The sequence below is a fragment of the Bison bison genome, unplaced genomic scaffold, assembly GCF_000754665.1.
Source record: "Bison bison bison isolate TAMUID 2011002044 unplaced genomic scaffold, Bison_UMD1.0 scf7180017860457, whole genome shotgun sequence".
NCBI lineage: Eukaryota > Metazoa > Chordata > Mammalia > Artiodactyla > Bovidae > Bison > Bison bison.
In genome coordinates this window covers 127,752-147,818 of record NW_011491029.1, presented here as the reverse complement: position 1 = coordinate 147,818, position 20,067 = coordinate 127,752, and the positions used below count along the sequence as shown (strand labels likewise).

General features: G+C 45.4%; 1 protein-coding gene across 1 annotated transcript in view; it reads right to left on the bottom strand.

Moving 5' to 3' along the window:
* Positions 1 to 8,448: 8,448 nt before the first annotated feature.
* EXT2 (exostosin glycosyltransferase 2) overlaps positions 8,449 to 20,067 on the bottom strand; it is a 136,156-nt gene continuing 124,537 nt past the window's right edge. Inside the window, exons 13-15 of the mRNA XM_010832223.1 lie at positions 18,000 to 18,128; positions 16,241 to 16,323; positions 8,449 to 9,759 (exon numbers count right to left, since the gene is read on the bottom strand). Coding sequence (XP_010830525.1) covers positions 9,621 to 9,759; positions 16,241 to 16,323; positions 18,000 to 18,128 — 351 coding nt within the window. The 3' untranslated portion in view covers positions 8,449 to 9,620. The remainder of the gene's footprint in view (positions 9,760 to 16,240; positions 16,324 to 17,999; positions 18,129 to 20,067) is intronic.

Here is a 20,067-nt window from a genome sequence, read left to right as displayed (position 1 = left end):
ATGTGTTAAATGGGTGAAGTGACTGCTCTTCTCAACTTCATATCCCAAAGCATCTCAACAGGTCCAGCAAGCTCCCACATGAGTCCAGCAGCCACTGGGCTCGGTTCCTTGTCACTTATCACCTAGGCTACTGCTAAGTGGTCACGTCCCATTCCTGGTCCCTCTCTGCTCCACCCGCTCATCTGTGCTGATGCCAAAGTGGGAGTGCCTAAGACTAGCTCTGATCATGCTCCCAACCAGAACAATCATCTGCAAAGCCTTCACACTGCCCACAAACATTTTAGCTCTTTTGTCTAGCCCTAAACCCCTATCCAGCGCCATAATTTGTAAAGTCCCAACCTCGAGTTAGTGCTCCTACAAATCTAGGGTATCAGTACACTTCCTCATCTTCTTGTTTCCTTTCACCTCCCTCAGGTTAAAGTGACTGCCCAACCTCCCAGCACACCCCTATCCACACAGTGCCTGTCTCTACCAATGAATTCTCCAAAGTACACCTCAAGTCTCACCCCTTCACCAAGTCAGAAGCGATCGCATGCTCCTTCCACAGCAGGGAATGCGTGCATTCACCCTCCACTGTTCAGTCTTACAGAGTAGACAGGGCATTTAGGGACTTATCTCCTGTGTTAGTTTGATTATAAGGCAGAAACGGCTTCATTGTTTATCTGCAATATTTGTCCATGACAAAGCAAAGGAGCTGTGAAGGACGAGTTCTTAACTATCACTGAAAAAATAATCATCTTTATTGAGGTATTACTTAGATAAGAACGCACCAACTTTACATGTAGAGTTGGGTGAGTTTAGACAAATATATATATATATGTAACCATCACCAGGATCAAAATATAAAACCTTCTCCTCACTCCCAAAAGTTCCCTTGAGCCTCATCCCAGGCAAACTAATACAGGAGAGAAGCCCTTAAGGGTCCTGTCTACTGCGTAAGACTGAACAGTTGAGCTTTGGTACAGATTCTAAAAATATTAGAAGTGAAATACATGAGAAAACTTTATACTGATAAAATCTATAACATAGATGAAATAGTTGCAAACTTTGAAAGACACAAAAGTGATAAAAACTACCTCAAGAAGAAATAGAAAAATCTAAATAGCCATATCCACTAAAGCAGTCAAATTTGTAATTTAAAACTTCACACAAAGAAAAACCTAAGTCCACATAGTCTACTGACATATCAAATAATTAAGAAACGACACCAATCTTACACAAACTCTTTTCAGAAAATAGAAGAGACATTTAATGTCATTATTAACATGTTAGAGTTTAAGTCTAGTCTCCTACTTTTTTGTGTCCCGTCTATTCTTACTTTTTTCTTCAATCCATTCTTTCTGACTGAATATTTTTTATCATACTCTATCTCCAATATTGTCTTATTAGCTGTGCTTCCTTTTAAACTGTTTTTAGCCATTGCTTCAGGGTTTACAATGTGTATCTCTAATTCATCACAGTCTGTCATGCAGATCTCTTCCTGGTTTTCTTCCTAACTCACTGGCAATGCCTCAATCTCCTTTTCTGGTTCCTCTTTTCTTCTCTCCCCGTAAATCAGGCCACAGTCCTCTTTGTCTCTACATATTCTGACTCTCTGGGTAGTCTCATCTATCCTGTGGTTTTACATCCCACCTATATATTCAGTTTTAACTTTCCCCTTAAGCTCTAGATATCTAACTGCTTAAATAGCAGTACCACTAGATGATCAAAAGACATCTCAAACTTAACCCATCCAAAGTGGAGCTCTTGATATCCCCTCTCACACTTCTCTGTCCTTACCCTGCCCAGTCTGCTCTACTTCACTGAATTGTGTCACTCGGTTACAACAAAAACCTAGTACTTAGCTGTGAATCCTATTTTCATCTCCTATAACCAAATCGTGAGTAAGTCCAACAGATTCTGTTCCCAATGGAACTCCTGACTTTCTCTGTTGCTACCATCCTAGTCTAGTTAAGCCTCTGCCATCTCTCTCTGTAACGCAGCCTCTCTATTTCCTTTCTTCCATTCTTGTTCTTCACATAACAGCTGAAATGACTCTTTAAACAAAAATCCCATTCGGATGCCAATCCCCTGCTTAAAACCTTCCAGTGTCTTCCCATCTCACTCACAATAAAAATCCAGGACCCTTCTGTCCTGCATGATCCCAACACAATTTGGCCCTAACTTACTTTTCCTGGCATCATCTCTACCCTGCTCTCCATACCCAATACACTGCAGCCACACAGGAGTTCCTGCTGTTCTTAAAACAAGCTGAGGTTTTTCCTATCTGAGGGACTTTATACTAGCTCATCCCCCTGTCTCCACTCCTCAACACTGAGATCTGTGTTTAAATGCCACTTCTGACCAACTCATCTTAAATATCTCCTCATGGAGAAGGCAATGCCAAGCCACTCCAGTACTCTTGCCTAGAAAATCCCATGGACGGAGGAGCCTGGTAGGCTGCAGTCCACAGGGTCGCTACTAGTCGGACACGACTGAGCAACTTCACTTTCACTTTTCACTTTCATGCACTGGAGAAGGAAATGGCAACCCACTCCAGTGTTCTTGCCTGGAGGATCCCAGGGACGGCGGAGCCTGGTGGGCTGCCGTCTGTGGAGTTGCACAGAGTCGGACACGACTGAAGTGACTTAGCAGCAGCAGCAGCAGCATGCTCAAGTCACTAACCATCTCCCCTTATTCTGCTTTGTTCTTTTCATAGCATTTTTTTACCATTTGAAATTGTATTCATTTACTTTTTTTGGTTGTCTTCCTTCTTAGAATGTACACTTAGCAGGAGCAGGCACTTTGTTCAATGCAGCGTCTTCATAATTGTGAACAGTATCTGGCACATAATAAGCGCTCAATAAATATGAATCCATCACAAAAGACTTTTTACTTTTTAAGAGAAAAGGATCTTTAGGAGTCAATAGACTAAAAACACATGAGTAAAAATTCACTTTCTTCTGGTTCCATGTCTGAAAGTGAATTAAATCTGGTTGTTAGATGTAACTGCTCATGAATAGGCTATAGGTTCTGGTTTGTTCATGCAAACATTTCTCTACCGAGTGACTTATCAGAATAATCCCTCCTGAGCAGTAGATAACGATCTTTAGCTCAAGTTCTGATAGACAATGCTGTGTCCTGCTCAGTCTCACTGGATATGTCTGATGCATCATCAAAGCCTGAAGGAGCTAGAAACCACTCTTGCTGCTGCTAAGTCGCTTCAGTCGTGTTCGACTCTGTGCGACCGCACAGACGGCAGCCCACCAGGCTCCCCCGCCCCTGGGATTCTCCAGGCAAGAGTACTGGAGTGGGGTGCCATTGCCTTCTCCGAAACCACTCCTGAGGAAATCCTAATTCGGAACACTTCCTAGTTCCTAGACAACCACATAGCATATAAGACATTGCACTGGGCTGTTATGTTTCCATTCTGTCTCAGCACTGTCCCACTGAGATGGTGCAGCCATAGTACTAAAGGGAACGTCTATCTGTTATTAATGGATATTCATCTTATATCCAAGGTACAACCAGCAAATGGGAGATACTTTGCGAAGGTGGTGGTGGTGGGGGGAAATCCTTGCATCTTCTGTGCCTTGGAGAAGAGGCAGTTAACGAAATCTTCATTGGGTCAAGTTGTCAGTACATCAAACCAAACTGCTGACAAGAACAAGGCTGTATGGAGAGAAATTACTGGGACTATACCCAGAAAACAAGAACAGAGATTGGGCACAGGGTAGGCAGAAGGGAGGAGATGAAGGTAAAGCCCCTCAGGATCTACTAGGTAGACTATTGGAAATCCTATAGGACCTGCTGCCACCAATATACAATTTTCGTTAATTATCTCAATTGTGGCTGTTATCCCCTTAATGAGAAACACAGCTTTACTTCTAAGCAGGCAGTGAGGCTGGCAGAAAGCTGAAACCTGAAAATCAGCAGATACAGGGCTGCATACAGCCCTTACTATTGAAATGAAGCCACATCCACAACACAGGGGGAGGACTCCAAATAGCTTCAGACAGCAGCCAGCCACACAGGGCCCTCACCAGGCACCGGGTGGACGCTCTCCGGACTAGTCAAGAGGCCCCAGTCCCAAGTGCTCATTTCAATAACATTAGAAAATAAACACGGGGCTTATTTATAGCACAGGAAAGGCACTGGGGCAAAAGAGCCACTCATCTGGTAATCTACCCTGACGGGGCCGGATAGGATCCAGACCCCCAGGCTCTCTGGTAACAGGGTGAGCAGAAATAGGGGCCGGAAGAGGGCCGGCTGCCAGCACCACCAGGTACAATCTGGCCAGGGCTCTGGGTAAAGAGAGGGGAGAGATCTGATACATCACTGCCTCTCACCCACCCGGGTCGAAGCACTCTTGCCATCTTCAATTTCTGGTTGAGGAAAGTAAGGCAAGGGAGTGGAATCCCTCAAGGCCGAGGAAGGCCCAGGGCTCAACTCAAAGGAAGGCGCTATGAGAACGGGAAACAAACAATGCTTGCGTCCTCTGGGCACCAGCGAAGATGGTGTTCACGTAATGGACTCTTCCTGCGCAGTCAGGACTCAAACGTACGTGTGTGGAGCCCTAGGCCTCTGATGGACTCACACCATCTTACAGAGCCAAGAACTCTCACGAGAACCCAAGTTCCTGGAGGTCAAGACTGTGTTTTATTCCACTCTGTCTCAGACGCAGCACAGGTTCTAGCAAAGAGTACATTTTAATGAGTGAATGAACAATTAGAAAACCGAATGACTGAATTATTCCCTCATCTTGGTCAGTAACCAGTTGGTTGTTCTTCAGCTGTGATTACCAGAAAACCAGACATTCTTTGGGCATAGTAGTTAATGATAGAAGTTGGCGGCTATAAATAAGAGCTCACATTGATACTCTGTGAAGGGAAGGCTCTGAAGGGTGGATGGAGTGGCTGGAGGCTTGGGTCCAAGACACGCAGATTCCAGTCCCAGCTCCGTTGGCAGCTGTCTCCACAGGCAGCTCCCAAGATGCTATGGGTGAGCAGGTGCTTTGCTGGGAAAACCTCTTATCAGACATAGCTGCCTAGTACCTCTCGAGTGGCACCCAGACATCCTTCCCTTTCCTCGTCTCTGCCTGACAGCTCTGCCCTTCAGGGAGGCTGCAAAGAAGTGTAACCATGGGCCCAACCAGTTGGGAGCAGAAGAAAGGAAAAAACTCTACCCTACAAAGGCTGTTAAATTTGAGATGCCAGACAAGAGGTGGGTGACTCAACAATTTCTTGAAAAGGAAAGATGCCTGCAAAGCTGGGAGAGGGGGCAAGCTGCCCCGTCACCTGCCCTGTGTTGGAAGCAGTGGTGAGCTGGACATGAAAAAGCTGTAGCACAATGTTGCCTAGACAGCCCACACCCTGTCCCAGGGAACCTGGACATCACAAAGCCTGAGGCTGGGGAGGCCTGACAGTCTATTTAATGGAGGTGGGAGAGAACCTGGACATCACAAAGCCTGAGGCTGGGGAGGCCTGACAGTCTATTTAATGGAGGTGGGAGAGAGGCTGTGAGCTTCGTTTAGGATGATGTCACTGTTGTTTAGTTGCTAGTTGCGGACTGTAGCTCGCCAGGCTCCTCTGTCCATGCAATTCTCCAGGCAAGAATACTGGAGTGGGTTGGAATTCCCTTTTCCAGGGGATCTTCCTGACCCAAGGATTGAACCTGGACCTCCTTCATTGCAGGTGGATTCTTTACCACTGAGCCACCAGGGAACCCCTTAGCTTAGGAGAGAGGAAAACCTCACAAGTGAGAGCAGAATCTGGCCTGCCTCACTGTCCTGTCAGGAGCAGCTCAGTGAAATCGGTTCAGATCATCTCACCGGGCCTGGCTGGCAGAGTGGGGCCAAAAGCTGCCCCCGTTTCATTTAGAAGCAAACACTGGCCTAGCACAGGAGCCCTGGGGCTTGGGACAGAGCTCTGGGGTGAGGTGAGCAGCCAGCCTCCAGGGTTCACACGCCTCCGGGCCCTCAGTGGAAAGCTCAAGTCTCTTCCAGAGCCTCCCTCGACGGCCGCTGCCTGCCAATCCGGTTGGCACTTCCACCAGGATGGCTCCTCAGGAAGTGGCGTGGGGCCACTTGGGTGTTTTCTGCCTCTGCCTCCCCGAACCAGGGCTCCTCGGGGAATGGCGTACTGCGGCTTCGGCTGCTGCAGCAGAAGATGACCAACAGAACTGGAGAAAACAGCTTACCCCGGAGCCGCTACTGGGAGAGCAGAGGAAACCCACCAGGCTCAGGGAAGCTAGACGATGGGGAACCTTCGAGACCTCCACCCTCTTGGCCAGGTTCTGTGACTGTAGAGCCAGGAAGAGTCCCCCCAGGAGTGAACCACTTCCTGACCCGGACTCTGCTTCATTGACTTCTTAATTCGACCACCAAGGGGTCTTGGACTTGAGTCCAGCAATCACACCTTGAGAATTCGTGGCCAGGAGCCTGCGGCCCTTCAGTGGCAAGGATCCTCAGGGACTGTCCCAGGAGGAAGCCGGATCACAGAGCTACCAGCCACCCTTTGGCAAGTGAGAGCACAGAGGCTGGTGGCCTCTTCCAGCTCCCGGTCCTGGTCAGCACAGGCCAGGATGATGGCCACTCTCTCCAGAGGCAGCAGAGAAACTCCTAAAACCCACAAGCTGGAAGCATAGAAGGTTCAGCAGAGAAGCCAGAGTTCTGACCTTCACGATGCCGAGTAAGAAGAGACAGGATAGCATCACTTGCAGGAAGGAACCAGAGAGTCTGAGGACAAAAGTGGATATTTTCCTCTTTAATTTTCCCAGAAAAGGAGGGTTTTGCCTAAACATGTGTGAGCCTTGCTAAAATACATCAGATAAGAATATGTACAGCTACCTAAACTTAACTAGCAAAAAAGGGTTTCCAACCTTGGCATTTGGAGAAGGAAATGGCAACCCACTGGGTAATCCCACGGACAGAGGAGCCTAGTGAGCCACAGTACATGGGGTCACGGAGTCGGACACAACTGAGCACGCACCAGTCAACACTGGCATTCCACGCAGCCCGGCCCATCCCAGTTAGGTCCCTGGGGGCAAAGGCTAGCGACTTAGTACATACATGTGTGGCAAGGCCAGGGCCAGCTCAGGTTCATCATCGGTGCAGGCCAGTACGATGCAATTCCTTAAAAAAGATTTCTTAATCTAAAACCAGCTGTTGTCTGTTGTAGGCCAGAACATGACATTTTAATTAGCATTATTGTTCCACTTCTGAAACCAGAACCTATGGCATCCCAAGGGCAGATGATCCTGGCCCAAGCTTATGAGTGAGGCTTGCTGGTGAGCAGCTCAGAAATACACCCACACAGGACAGGGTGGAGCTCCTAGTACCCTCTGAACCCGTGAATCAGAGCACTTGCTATACTCCTGTCCTGAATTTTTCCCTGTGACCTGTACCCTCTCTCTTTCCCTAGGACAGAAGCTTTGAGGTTTGCTTTCAGTGCCTAGGATGTAATATTTATTCTATAATAATAATAAAAGAAAATTGTACACTATGGTGCAAAATCTAACCTCCAATATTTCTGGGGGTAGTTAGGTACTCGAAATGGAGTTTTAATGCCCTTAGAAGACCAATGTCTTCTGAGAAGGTGATAAAGGTCCACTGGCTCTGTCCCCTTGGGCCCCAATGACCTGCTACTGAAGCATTTCTCTTCACAATAGAGAGGGAGAGAAGGAGGGCAGGAAGGAGAAGAAGGAAAGGTGGCCCTTTTGAGAGGGGGAGGTGGCTTAGAAAGCAGCCACTAATGCAGTGCAGCCGGTCGTCTGAAAGGAGCAGAGCACTATTAATACATGCCGAGGGTGTGCGTCAACACACATCACACAGTAGACAATGTCAGCACAGTTCTTAGATTTTAGCTAGAATTTAACTGTGAGGTCCTCCTCCCCTTCCACTTGCCCCAAACCTTGGAGAACAAGCAAGGGAACCCCCGGAAAGATCAGAGGTTCCTACTCGCCGTGTCAGCTACTGGTATCTGGGTGACAAGAGAAAACCCCTTTCTCTTGGTTTCTATCATATCACCCCCAGTACTACGAGGCCAAAATGCCTTCCCATCTCCCCTGCTGACTAGGATATAATTATTCAAATCAAAAGTATTGACTAAGCACCAGTGTTCACAGCAGCAACACATGAATAAATCACTGCTCCAGTGTCTGCAACTGCAAAATGAATGACCTGGAGATGTTATCTTATCCCTTCTGCCAAGAACAGCCTGCCATCCCACCAGGCCTAAATATGAAAGATCAGACTCAAGATTTCCACTTTCAATTGTGCTACTTCTGAAAATTTTCTTTGGCCTCTCAAAGTCCATGGGAACACATTTGAAGTGATTCTTTTAAAACTGCAAGTCTGAAAACACCAGCATGAGACCAGCTCACCTCCGTGTCACTCAACAGAACAATGAGTGGTGGTTTAGTGACTTGGACCGGGCACACAACTAAGTTTCAGTAATTATATCCATATTCCAAGCAAATTGTTATGTATTTTGTGTTCTGGGGACATATGTTATGGCTAAAGCCCAAACTGTGGCTAATCTTAATATTAGAGTCAGATAAATCTGTTTCGAATCCTTAACATCTAACATTTGCCAGAGTAGATTTGTTCATCAACTGAGCTTAAAGAGGTATAATTCACACATGTGCAGTATTACTAAATGCTGAAATGTAACGATTTAAATATACCGGCAACTACTGCAAAGCAGTTGTTATAGCAGCATTTAACATTAGCCAGAGCCTCCCTGGCTAACGTTAGGTTTATACCAAAAGAATGAGGGAAATTTTGGCATCCCCTTGGGACGAGGGTCACAACTCGCTCAATTTTACAATGTGGTACCAGCAGAGCGACTCAGCGTATGGCTGTGAGAAGCCCTCTGCTTTCCCCCAAGGATATCTAGATCTAATCAGCAAGCACAGAGACTCCTTTGTAGGTCTGGGGACACTAAGAATATTTGTAGTTGGAGGTTCTTCTCTGCTGGATACACATGGCACCAGACACGCCTCCCGGCCGACTGTCTTCCCAGACCTGGGAAGGAGGCTGGAGTTGAGGTCAGAAGATGCAAGTTACATACGCACGAAGTTCCACAGTCAATATTTAAGACGTAGTATGAAACGGAATAAAAAATAAGTTTAATCATATCCAAAAGCCAAACCAGAGTTTCATGGAATTTATGGGTCCCAACTCAGCAGCTGGTGCTCCCAAGGCATCAAATGCCACTAAGATGCTTGGATCGTGCACCAAATTCTGGGTGTGGCTCTTCCTCTGAAGAACCCACTGATGTGAAATAACAAAAAGTGAGTCAGGTAGCTCTTACATGATATCACAGATCTGCTGGAGGTTTCTCAGCAGTCTTAGAGCCAGGGACAGTTCCTCTCAGATCATTGTACTGGAGCTGGAGACAAAGAAAGCCTGATCTGGCCTTCCCCTGGAGCCTGCCACAGGCTTCCACCTAGAGTTTTCAGAAAACCCATTAAGAGCATCATAGGATGCCAGAGGTGCTCAGATGTCCTCCTGGGGCCTCTGCTCTTCAGGCGAGGAGGTGCCAGTCTTCCACTCTGAAATCCGGGGGTCAGAGGACTGGGGGGCCGAGTTCTCTTCCTCCGTCCGGCATTCGTGTTGAGACCTCCACCAGCGGCCTGCTTCATAAGCTGCCGATGTTGGGGAAGCTCTTCAGTTTCTCAGGGAAGTCGTCCTTGTATAGGACAGGGTCGGCTCGGTGCTCCACCACCTTAAGAGGCATTGTCCCAAAGACGGAAGCAAACTTGTTGATGCACTCGGACCTGGGGAATTGGGGAGGGCAGTGGGGCAGATGAGAGGGACAGGGGTGGGGAACAAAGAAAACGTTCAAGAGGCTGAGAGCTGAGAGCAAAAATATATCGTATTCAACACTGGCCAGAGAAACGCAAGGTTCCCCAGCATGCTCCTGGGTTCTTCCCACGGCTGGGAGGCTGTGGAGGAACAAAGTGATCGGGGGTACTCTATTAGTTCAGAGGGAGAAAGGGAACCAGGGATGCTGTTTGAGCTGTTCGAAGGCCATGGGCCTGCAGAGGTCAGAGTATCGTTCCCCTCCCCCTCAAATTCCAGTCATTCCTCCAGCTCCTTATAAGCAGGCCTCTAACCTAGGTGGATTAGTTGCCAACAAGCCTTAACCCCATCCCTGCCAGCTGAAGAGAAGGCAAAGGGAGGAGGCAAAGGGTTGGATCTTGGCTTCAGCTCGCTTGAGCTTAAAAGGGAGAAGGAAGGCTCTTACATGTGGGGCGATGGAAGGCAGAGGAGACAACGGGGGCCGTGAACCTCAATTTCAAACAACACTTCAGGCATTCAACCAACATCTATCGAGGGCTGTGAGTGGCAATCTCTGGGAATTATCAGTCCACTTCCATAAGCTCCTCTGTGAGAGCTGAAGTTCACACTGGACAGCTTTCATAATTGTAGCTGTTCTCGTGTTAGAATCAACAGCAACAAGCAACTTAGCACCGCAGGGTGAGGGGAGGGTGCAGCCCCTCACCCCCACCTCGTGAGCAGCCCCCTCAGAGGAGAGCGGCTCAGACACACGGGCAGGAAAGGGCTCTAGTCAATCAGGCCAACTGAGTGTGACAGCGGGTGATGAGGACATTTCGGCGTCAGACCAAAGGGGGAAAACGAGCCCGCAAAGACCGCTTTTGAAGTTAAGGGGACCTCAAGGATGGATTTCAGCGAGGTCAGTATTCTCTCTCCTCAGTCAGGCCCATGGCACCTGAGAACCGGTTCCCGGGGAAGGGCCGAATTTCAAGACACAGACTGCAAGGCTCTTCTGTCCTCGGAGAGACTGTAAGCCTTGCTTCAAGCTATTTCAGTCCACAGCTTTTATTTGAGTCCTTTGAGCTTCAGCAAGAAACCAATTAATAAAGAAGCCAGTTATTGTCAATTCTTTTCTTGCACTTATTCTGCTGCTCAGAAGGTGTTACCATCTCACTGTGAGCTCTTCCAGCTAATAACATCACTGTGCCCACAGCCAAAGAGCAGCGGCACCTACCATTTACGCTATGTTCCGGGCTGTGTTAAAAGTGCTTGGCGTGCACTAGTTACTCACGTCTCCCCTCACAACAAGCTCACGAGGCAGGCCTCCTATCCTTCCCACGGCACACTGGGGAGACAGAGGCACACCACAGGGAGACTCAGAGACAGGACCAAAGCCAAATAACCGGAAAGGGCAGAGCCAAATCCAGGCACTCTGGTTGCTGAGGCTGAAGTCTTCACTATGAGAGGAGACACATTTATTTATTATCATTATTCTAGGGTCCAAAGAGAGAAGCTGGAAATTAACAACTGTTAAGCACCTACTGAAAAAGTGAAAGCTGGTCACACAGTCGTATCCGACTCTTTGCAATCCCATGGACTGTAGCCCTTCAGGCTTCTGGCTCCTCTGAACTTGGAATTCTCCAGGCAAGAGTACTGGAATGGGTTGCCATTTCCTATTAAGTGCCAGCTAATTTACATCCACAACCCAGTGATTCCTTTAAGTATCCCCCTCCATAAGCCCGAAGGTTTGTGTGGTTTGAGAGATTTGGGCTGACAGAGGCTAAGGGACTCTCCCAAGGACCCTGAGCTGGAAGGTGGTGGAGCTGGGTTCAAACCCAGGCTTGCGTTGCTAAGAGAGGCCTGGGTCTTTCTATCACATTCTACAATGGCCCACAGATCACTGAGCTCCCCTCCTGTTGGCAGTCTTTCGAGACCCAGGAGGTCGCAGTCTCAGGTTCCAAAATGACAGGAGACTGGGGAAAAGACTGAGAGAGGTTTTAATAAAATGATAGGAAGCAAGCACCAGCCAACAGCTCTTCTCACCTTAAATTACGGGGTCAAGACAGCGGCAGACTAAGTCAAATCTCCCCAAGGTCTCACTTTTGACAGTTGTTCTGCCTATAAACACGGACAGATTCTTGTAGTTTCCAGTGATTCTGCTTGTGGACTCCGGCCAGCAAAGCCCAGCCGTGCCCAGCATAGGGTGCCAGCGAGGATGGATGAAAGAAGACTCACGGCTCCTGGCAGGGGCTGGTGGCTCTACGGGCTCCTGGGGAGCACCGAGGACAACATCTCCTCTGTAACTAGACCGGCCGGCCGGGCCGGGCCACAGGCGAGAGGCCGCTGGGGCTCAGGCCAGCTCGGCTTGCTGACAGCTGCCCCTGGCTGACCCAGGCTACTGAGTCCTCCTTTCTCTCCACGCAGCCCACCCTGGAGAAGCGACTGCCATGCTGAATGGTACAAGTCCTCGACTGCCAGGTACCGACAGTGTCTCCTACCGTCATTTCATGCAGGGGACCTGGGGTGGGGAACAAGTTAGGGTAGATTATGAGTCAGGCTGGTTGCTGGTGGGTCTACCTGAGTTGTTCTCTTGGGGGTCCAGCTACTGTGTCAGTAACTGTTCCCCTAGCTTGGTTTTCTAACCAACAGATAGGCTAAGAACAGCCAGTGTCTATCTCTGAAGTGCTGCAAGGGCTGGGGAGAAAAGACTAATGGCTTTCTGTTTTCCTTTCAAACTCATACTATTACCTAAAGTAACAAGGAGCTTGAGGGTCAGTGCTGGGGAAATTGGGAAGTGAACTAACCTTGCCAGGCCCCAGGGTACAGACTTTCCTAGCACTGATACAAAAATGCTCAATAAATATTTGTTGAATTCCTGAATGGATACAGTAATATGACAGTTAATATATCTATTTTCAGAGATGAAATGATTGGAAGTTCAGGATAAGGTAAGTCAATTTCCTTAAGTCAGACAGCTAATAAATGGCTAATTCATAATTTGAACAAAGACTGACCTGAATCAAAATACAACGTTTGTTTCTTAAATCGGCATTGTTTGTCTGCCATATTGTCTCGACGTGGGTAAAGCTACTGGGCAAAAAGAAGTTACAAAATCTTCTTTTTCTTAAATTAACTAATAGCAGGACCTGGAAATGGAGGAAGGGCAGTTAAAGTACTCTCCTCCACAGCTGAGATTTCTGATCCCAGACCCCAAACATAAGAATAAATAAGCTTACTGAAGCACACAACTCAACACAAGATCAGAACGTACAGAGCAGTTAACTCTTCTCACCGTTTTGTGCAAAAATGCAGATTCCGCAAAGGGAACTATTTCGAAACAAGTGAACAATTCTGCAGTTGTAACTCCATCTCTTGGCCTATCCAGTAGGGCTTAAATCATACCCCACTCCCACCCAACCTAAGTGTCTTATTTAATAATTCAGTCATTTAACCTTAATCCAAATAGTTTTGCTCGCAGTTTCCAATTAATTCAAGACCAATTTCCTTCTGTTCTCCATCGCATTTCTCCAAAGGGGAGCCTGCTGTCACTGACCCTGCATCCTCACTGTCAGCTCCCATGCTACCGCCCTTCAGCCCCTCACCCTACGCATTACTTTTTCCAAAGTCTCCAATGCTGCTGGCACTCGAGACCCTGGTTCTCTCCTGGCCTCTCTCTAGTGCCTGCTTCTCTCTTTTCAATTACTCTGTCTCCTAACTGTCTGAATTTCTCAAGATTCTACCCATAGCTTTTCTTCAATCAGTTGTCATCTCTGGACGGATGCCTTCCAAATCTCCATCTTTGTTTTAATCTTTTTCTTAAGTCCTCGTTCTATATTTCCAACTGCTTGCTCTATATCTATATCTGCATATACAGAGGGTAAGAGCGCAAACGCACCTGCCTTATTGCTCTCCAACTTGACACACCATTAAAATCTCCTGGCCTCATTAATTACACTGTGAAAGCTACAACATCCATGTCCTCCCCTCCCCTACTTAGCATCCCTCCTAATCATATTATTTCCACCGTTAAAGGTACTACCATTCTTCCTATCTCAGTCAACTCCTCCAAGACCTCCCCACACCATTCAGCTGGACATCAAATGCTAGCACAGTCTCCTTTGGGAGAAAAAAGGAAAAAACCGTGTAATTTACTTCAACCCTTCCTCTCCACACTCAACTTAGTTCAAGCCTTCTAACTGTTCTTCTTTCTTCAATCTCACCCTTATTTCATTCTATGCACTCCTTCCAAATCAATCTTAAAACAATACTCTAATCAAACTACTTCCCTATTCAAAAACCTTCCATGGCTTACCTAGAGAAAAAAGCCCTTTGGCACTGACAGGCCAGGATGTTCTGCTCTAACAAAACTGGCTATCTTGACTGCTTGCCAAATGCACCTTGGACCATCCGGTTTCCCCTGCCGAGGATCTCCTCTTCCTGCCTGGAGCTGGAATCCTAGCAATCTTGGAAGGCTCACTTCAAGTGCCACCTCTTACAAAATCATTCATAATGACTAACCTAGTAAGAAGTCACTTTTCTTTCCTCTGACCAGTTACAACATTCTGAGCCTTCGTTTGACTTATCACATATAGCTTCGGATTAGGTTCGATACACACATACACATGTGTGTTATCTACTGTTGTTAATTATAAAAATCTGATAAAATCAAGCCTACCAACATCTGGGCAGTGCCTAGTCTAGTTTCAAAACCCTTTTCCCGAGAGGAAGCTTCCACACTTCCCTTAGTTACTTACTTCAGTGTTAAATAATAATTATACCTAACTTAAATCTTTCTCATTGCATTTGTTATCTCAGTTTTTCAGCTTTAGCATGAACTTTAAGGCCAGTATTGGGTGAAATTTTCTAAATACAATTCTTCTTAGACCATAAAACCCCACCATGTAACTCAGCCCAATCAAACTAATTGCTTAATGCTATGAAATTCTCAACACAGAATGGGGGTAGGTTTAAGTAACAATTTCATGTGCTCTAACATGGCACCCCACTCCAGTACTCTTGCCTGGAAAATCCCATGGACAGAGAAGCCTGGTAGGCTGCAGTCCATGGGGTTGCGAAGAGTCGGACATGACTGAGCGACTTCACTTTCACGCATTGGAGGAGGAAATGGCAACCCACTCCAGTGTTCTTGCCTGGAGAATCCCAGGGACGGGGGAGCCTGGTGGGCTGCTGTCTATGGGGTTGCATAGAGTCGGACACAACTGAAGCGACTTAGCAGCAGCAGCCACAGAACTATAATTGGGGTCTCTTCCAAATGAGCTGTGTCAGGAATGTCACTGTCCTTGACTAGGTGATTACTTGATACCAGTGACAGATATTTCAAAGTCACAATAATATCGATAATTGTATCAATATTATTGTGATATATAATTATATATATATTGTAATAATATATATAATATATATTGTGATATATAATAATATCGATAATGTCTATAATTTCATATTGACAGTTGGTAAAAGTCAAGTCATTTGGGTAAGATATTTACATATGAAAGAGATTATTTAGAGAGAATGCGTAAGAAGGAGTAAAGCATTATAGAAGGGTCCAGGCCAACTGAAACAGCCCCCTGTACAACGTCCTCCAGGCTTGAAGGACCCTGATGCAGCTGGTAGGGTTCAGAAACGAGTGCTGCACGCAGACGCATGAGACCCAGGGAGACCCGAACTAGATATCTCACTCTGACAGCTATCACAACATTCTCTGAATGCATTCTGGTCCCTTGACAAAAATGCCATTGGTTGCCAGAGCTCGCTGTCTTATGTAAGAGGCTGCCTTTTGGAAGAATTAGGTTTGATTCAGGAGATTTGAAGCTTGGGGCCTTTGGGACACAAGTGAGACGGTCTTGAGGGCAGACAGACATCTCCCACTTCCTTCATGCTCACCTACAAGGCCCTGTATTACATCCACAGAAACGGGTGCTCATTGGCTAAGTGACTGAATCAATATAAAGCAGGTATTTCAGAGCAGCCCTGCTTCGCTCTCTGAAATGTAAAGAGCTGTGCTTTCAATTCTGCTCTTGGTAGGTGTTTTAGTGTGTCCACAAAGGTAATCTGGCCTCTGGTGGGTTTGGTTTAATAATTCTCTCTAATCGAACTTTTACTGTAACACAGAGATACTACCCTGAAAAACAACCCAGGATTTCCTTGGAATTAGCTCACTTCCACTTGAGTGACTGTGGATGGTTAACTGCTTAGTCCACATGGAGAATCTGGCTTCTGGAGCTTAAGGCCAGCTATATTTTTAAGCCCCTTCCAGCCATTACAAATTGAGTGAATAGCATTCCAAATTAATTCTTTGGGTGACCTGGGCTTGAACTAACCCAATTCCCACGTGCAAAAGGAGGTGACTATGGCTACCAGCTGCTGTCCTTATATCTGCAACAAAGTCCCATAAACAGGCCCAAAGCAGGAAATGGGGATCAGAGGCCAGGGCAGACTTTTGTCTAGAGGCCCACTCACCTCTCCACCATGTGCGTCTGGTCGAGCGAAAGCCCATCAATGGCTGTGCATTCAGGACACTTGAATTTCTTTCGTGGTGTTACCTGCCAGAGGAGCACAAAAATATACCCGGCGGTCAGTGCTAAGGACAATAAAACCATGCTTGTGATGCCACTCTGCATGCTTCTGTTCTGTAAGCTGAGATGCCTGCTCCCTCTCCACGCGCACACACACACCCCTCACCGCTCCTCCGTTCAATTCTGTCTGGCTCGGCCAAGGCAGAACTCACAAGGGCCCAATAAAAGAGGCTTGGAGGGCTTTTGCCTTCTGTAACTGGAAAGAAGTGGTGATGACAAGCTCCTTAATTCCTGTTTAATGACTGTTTTCTCACTGCCAAGGTCCTTGTATAAACACCATTTGTTCTTGCAGCCATAAGGGCGATGAAATACAGCTTCCCATAACTTTCACCTAACCTTAGTTCCAAGAGGCGCTCTTTCTCCTTCCAGCTAATGGCAAAAGCTACGGGCGGCACCATGCTCTTGAAGATGTCAGGTTATTTTGCAACCCCTTTAAGTCAGGAAAAAAATCCAGTGGTCCTTTGCCCTCTGAATCCTTTTCCCTGACTCTCCCCACCACCTTCCCCACACCTCAAACTTCGAATATTTTTCTAGCAAACTCAGGGAAGGCTGCTATCGTAACCCAGCGAAGATAAGTAAACAGTAGAGGGTGGGCGGGGAAGAAAGCTAAGACCCGGCTAAGCTGAGACTCGGCTAAGAAGTATACAGACTCGAGGAATTACTGTCCAGAGTAAAGGCACAGCTAAAGAATGTCTTGAAGAATGTCAAAAAATGAATTTGGAGATAAGAGGAGTTCTTTTAAAACTCGTCTTGCAATTTACATTCTTTAATTGTCCCTGCAGTGAGCTGTTCACTGAGCTATTTAGAGAGCCGAGGGATAGTGTAAAGACTGGATCAAGTCTGGACAGTGACTTTTCCTCTGTTCTCAGTCACTGCTTTAATCTGGCTTCTCTCATCAATTAATATTAATAGCATGAGCAATCATTCTGGAATGTCATACCACGTTTCCAATATAAGCTTCCAGTATAGGATTCTGGCCTAGAAGCATTGGCCATTTTTACAGGTGGAATCTAATCCAGAAAGAAAAAAAGGTCAAGATGACTCCACTGATATAAAGAAGTATACTTTTTCTACATTTATAGGGCCCTGATTTGGGCAAGACCTACATTTTAGGAATAGACATCTATTATAGAAACAAAGATCCCCACATGATCTTTACATACTCTCTGCTTTTAATATGCTATGGGAAAGGTTCTTTTAAAAATTGATAATCACTGTCTTAAAACAGTGTTTAGGACAACTACCAGTATAATTGGACAAAGTATACTATCTTTTCAACATTTATTTTAAAAAAATCAGCTACCTTAAGAAAGACATAATTGCATTCTTTACAAGAACTAGATTCCAAATCAGTGTTGAGAATAAAATTACATTTTTGAAACAAACACAATTTGTAGATTAACCATTATAGACTTACTTTCTGATCCTGGTACTTAAAAAACTATAACTAAAGAAATTTTATATAACAAAAGAAAATACGTTGAGCTTCAATTTCACAATGTGAAATATCCATCATAGAATATTAAAGCTAAAAGGCAGCTGAAAGTTCATCTATTCCAAGTTTCATTTATAGCTATGAACACTTTGGAGACTCAGAAAGGTGCCCAAGACGTGCCCCAGAGCTGGCCATAGATGCCTCCTACCTTGATGACAGCTTTCCCTGTGACGTTAGCCACCAGGAAATTCATGGCAATGTCTTCACAGTTCATATGAGCATCCACCCAGTTCTTGATGTCCCCAGGCATCTTGTAGGTATACAGGTAATTAAAATACTGCCAGGTGAGACAAAAGAGGAGACATATTCAAATAGCAGTTCCCTATGGCTGATATACAAAGAGCAACTGAGCCATGACAGGGGGACAAGCTTTCTCTCATAAGATGAGTCACAATGTTGGATCAATACAAAGGCCAAGGGAAGTATTAGAATGCTTTTGGTCAGGTGACCAACTGTCTTTAACACTGTCATTCTTTAAAAAATCACCTATTTTAAGCAGAGGAACATACGGTACAGTATGAAGTCCCTGTAAGATGCAGGCCCTTTGGACTGATTAACAGATGTGTTTAATAAACATCGTTCAGAGACACACTACATACTGAGCTTTACTGAATCCTTCCCTCTGAGTCACAGTGCTCCGCCGTTTTTTATCTTCTTCCCATGGACTGCAGATAGCAACAGAGATATATTGATGGTGGACTGACATTGCAGACATGTTCTTTGTTAAAGTAAAACAAAAATGAGGCAATTCCAAAACTACCATAACCCACATGTATGAAATAATACAGAAATTCGTGGTATAACACAGAAATACATCTGCCAAAAAGGCATTTATCAGTCTATCATAGCCCCAAGAATTATAAACCTTATATATTTATTTATGCTTTGCTAAGGAAAAAAAAACTCATTTCTGGATTGAGAGCCCTGAAAAACATGAGGGCAGCAGTGCTGAGATCACAACACGCAGCCGATATAAATACAGTGAAGTCAACCTAACTGCACTGGACTGAACTCATCTTTCTCCTGACATCAGTTCCTTATGCCATTGCTGACAACTGACAAGTCATTACTGTTTAATTAAGCCACACACTCCCAGGGAGCACTCCACCACCAAACATAATATTCTAAAGCCCAATGTATACCCTGCAATGTCTCCCTTTAATAAAAAAGAGTCAAAAACATAAAGTGACAATTCTCAGAAGGAATACAAAAGGCTAAATACACAAAAGGAATTGCAAACCCCACGTGATCAAAGTGAAATCAATAAAATCAATTTTCACTTAGCAAAATAGCTAAGTTTGATTTTTTTAAAAAATGTATTTCATGCAAGAAAGAGTATGGTGAGAATGTAAACTGGCACAAACGATACTGAGAACCTACAAATATATACAACAAAGCCTCCCCAAAATGTTTATAATTCTTCTAGGAATCTATCATAAAGATCATAAGTATAGGCAGTTATGAAAATGGATACTGATCATTATTTAAGGATTTGATACAAAGCATTATCTAGCAAAAAAAAATTAGATATAACCTAAATATCTGGGAGTTGGTGATGGACAGGGAGGCCTGGCATGCTGTGATTCATGGAGTCACAAAGAGTCAGACACAACTGAGCGACTGAACTGAACTGAAATATCCAATAACAGAGAAACAGCTGTATATGATCTATGGAATATTAATATAATGGTATATTAGCAATTATGTTAAGTAGAGGTTGTTTATAAAGAAATGTTAATGACATAAGGAAAAAACTCATAATACATGCAAAAAAGCTAATGAGAATATTTATGACTGTATGTGTGAATCAATAAATAAAAAAGACAAATTGGAAAAAACACCTAAATAATAATACTGTGTTGGCCAAAAAGTTCATTCATTATTTTCCATAAGATTTACAGAAAAATATGAATGGACTTTTTGGCCAACCCAGTAGTTTCTCTACCATTAGTTCTATGATCAAGAAGGCAATGGCACCCCACTCCAGTACTCTTGCCTGGAAAATCCCATGGATAGAGGAGCCTGGTAGGCTGCAGTCCATGGGGTCGCTAAGAGTCGGACACGACTGAGCGACTTCACTTTCACTTTTCCTTTCATGCATTGGAGAACGGAAATGGCAACCCACTCCAGTATTCTTGCCTGGAAAAATCCATGGACAGAGGAGCCTGGTGGGCTACAGTCCTTGGGGTCGCAAAGAGTCAGACATGACTGAGCAA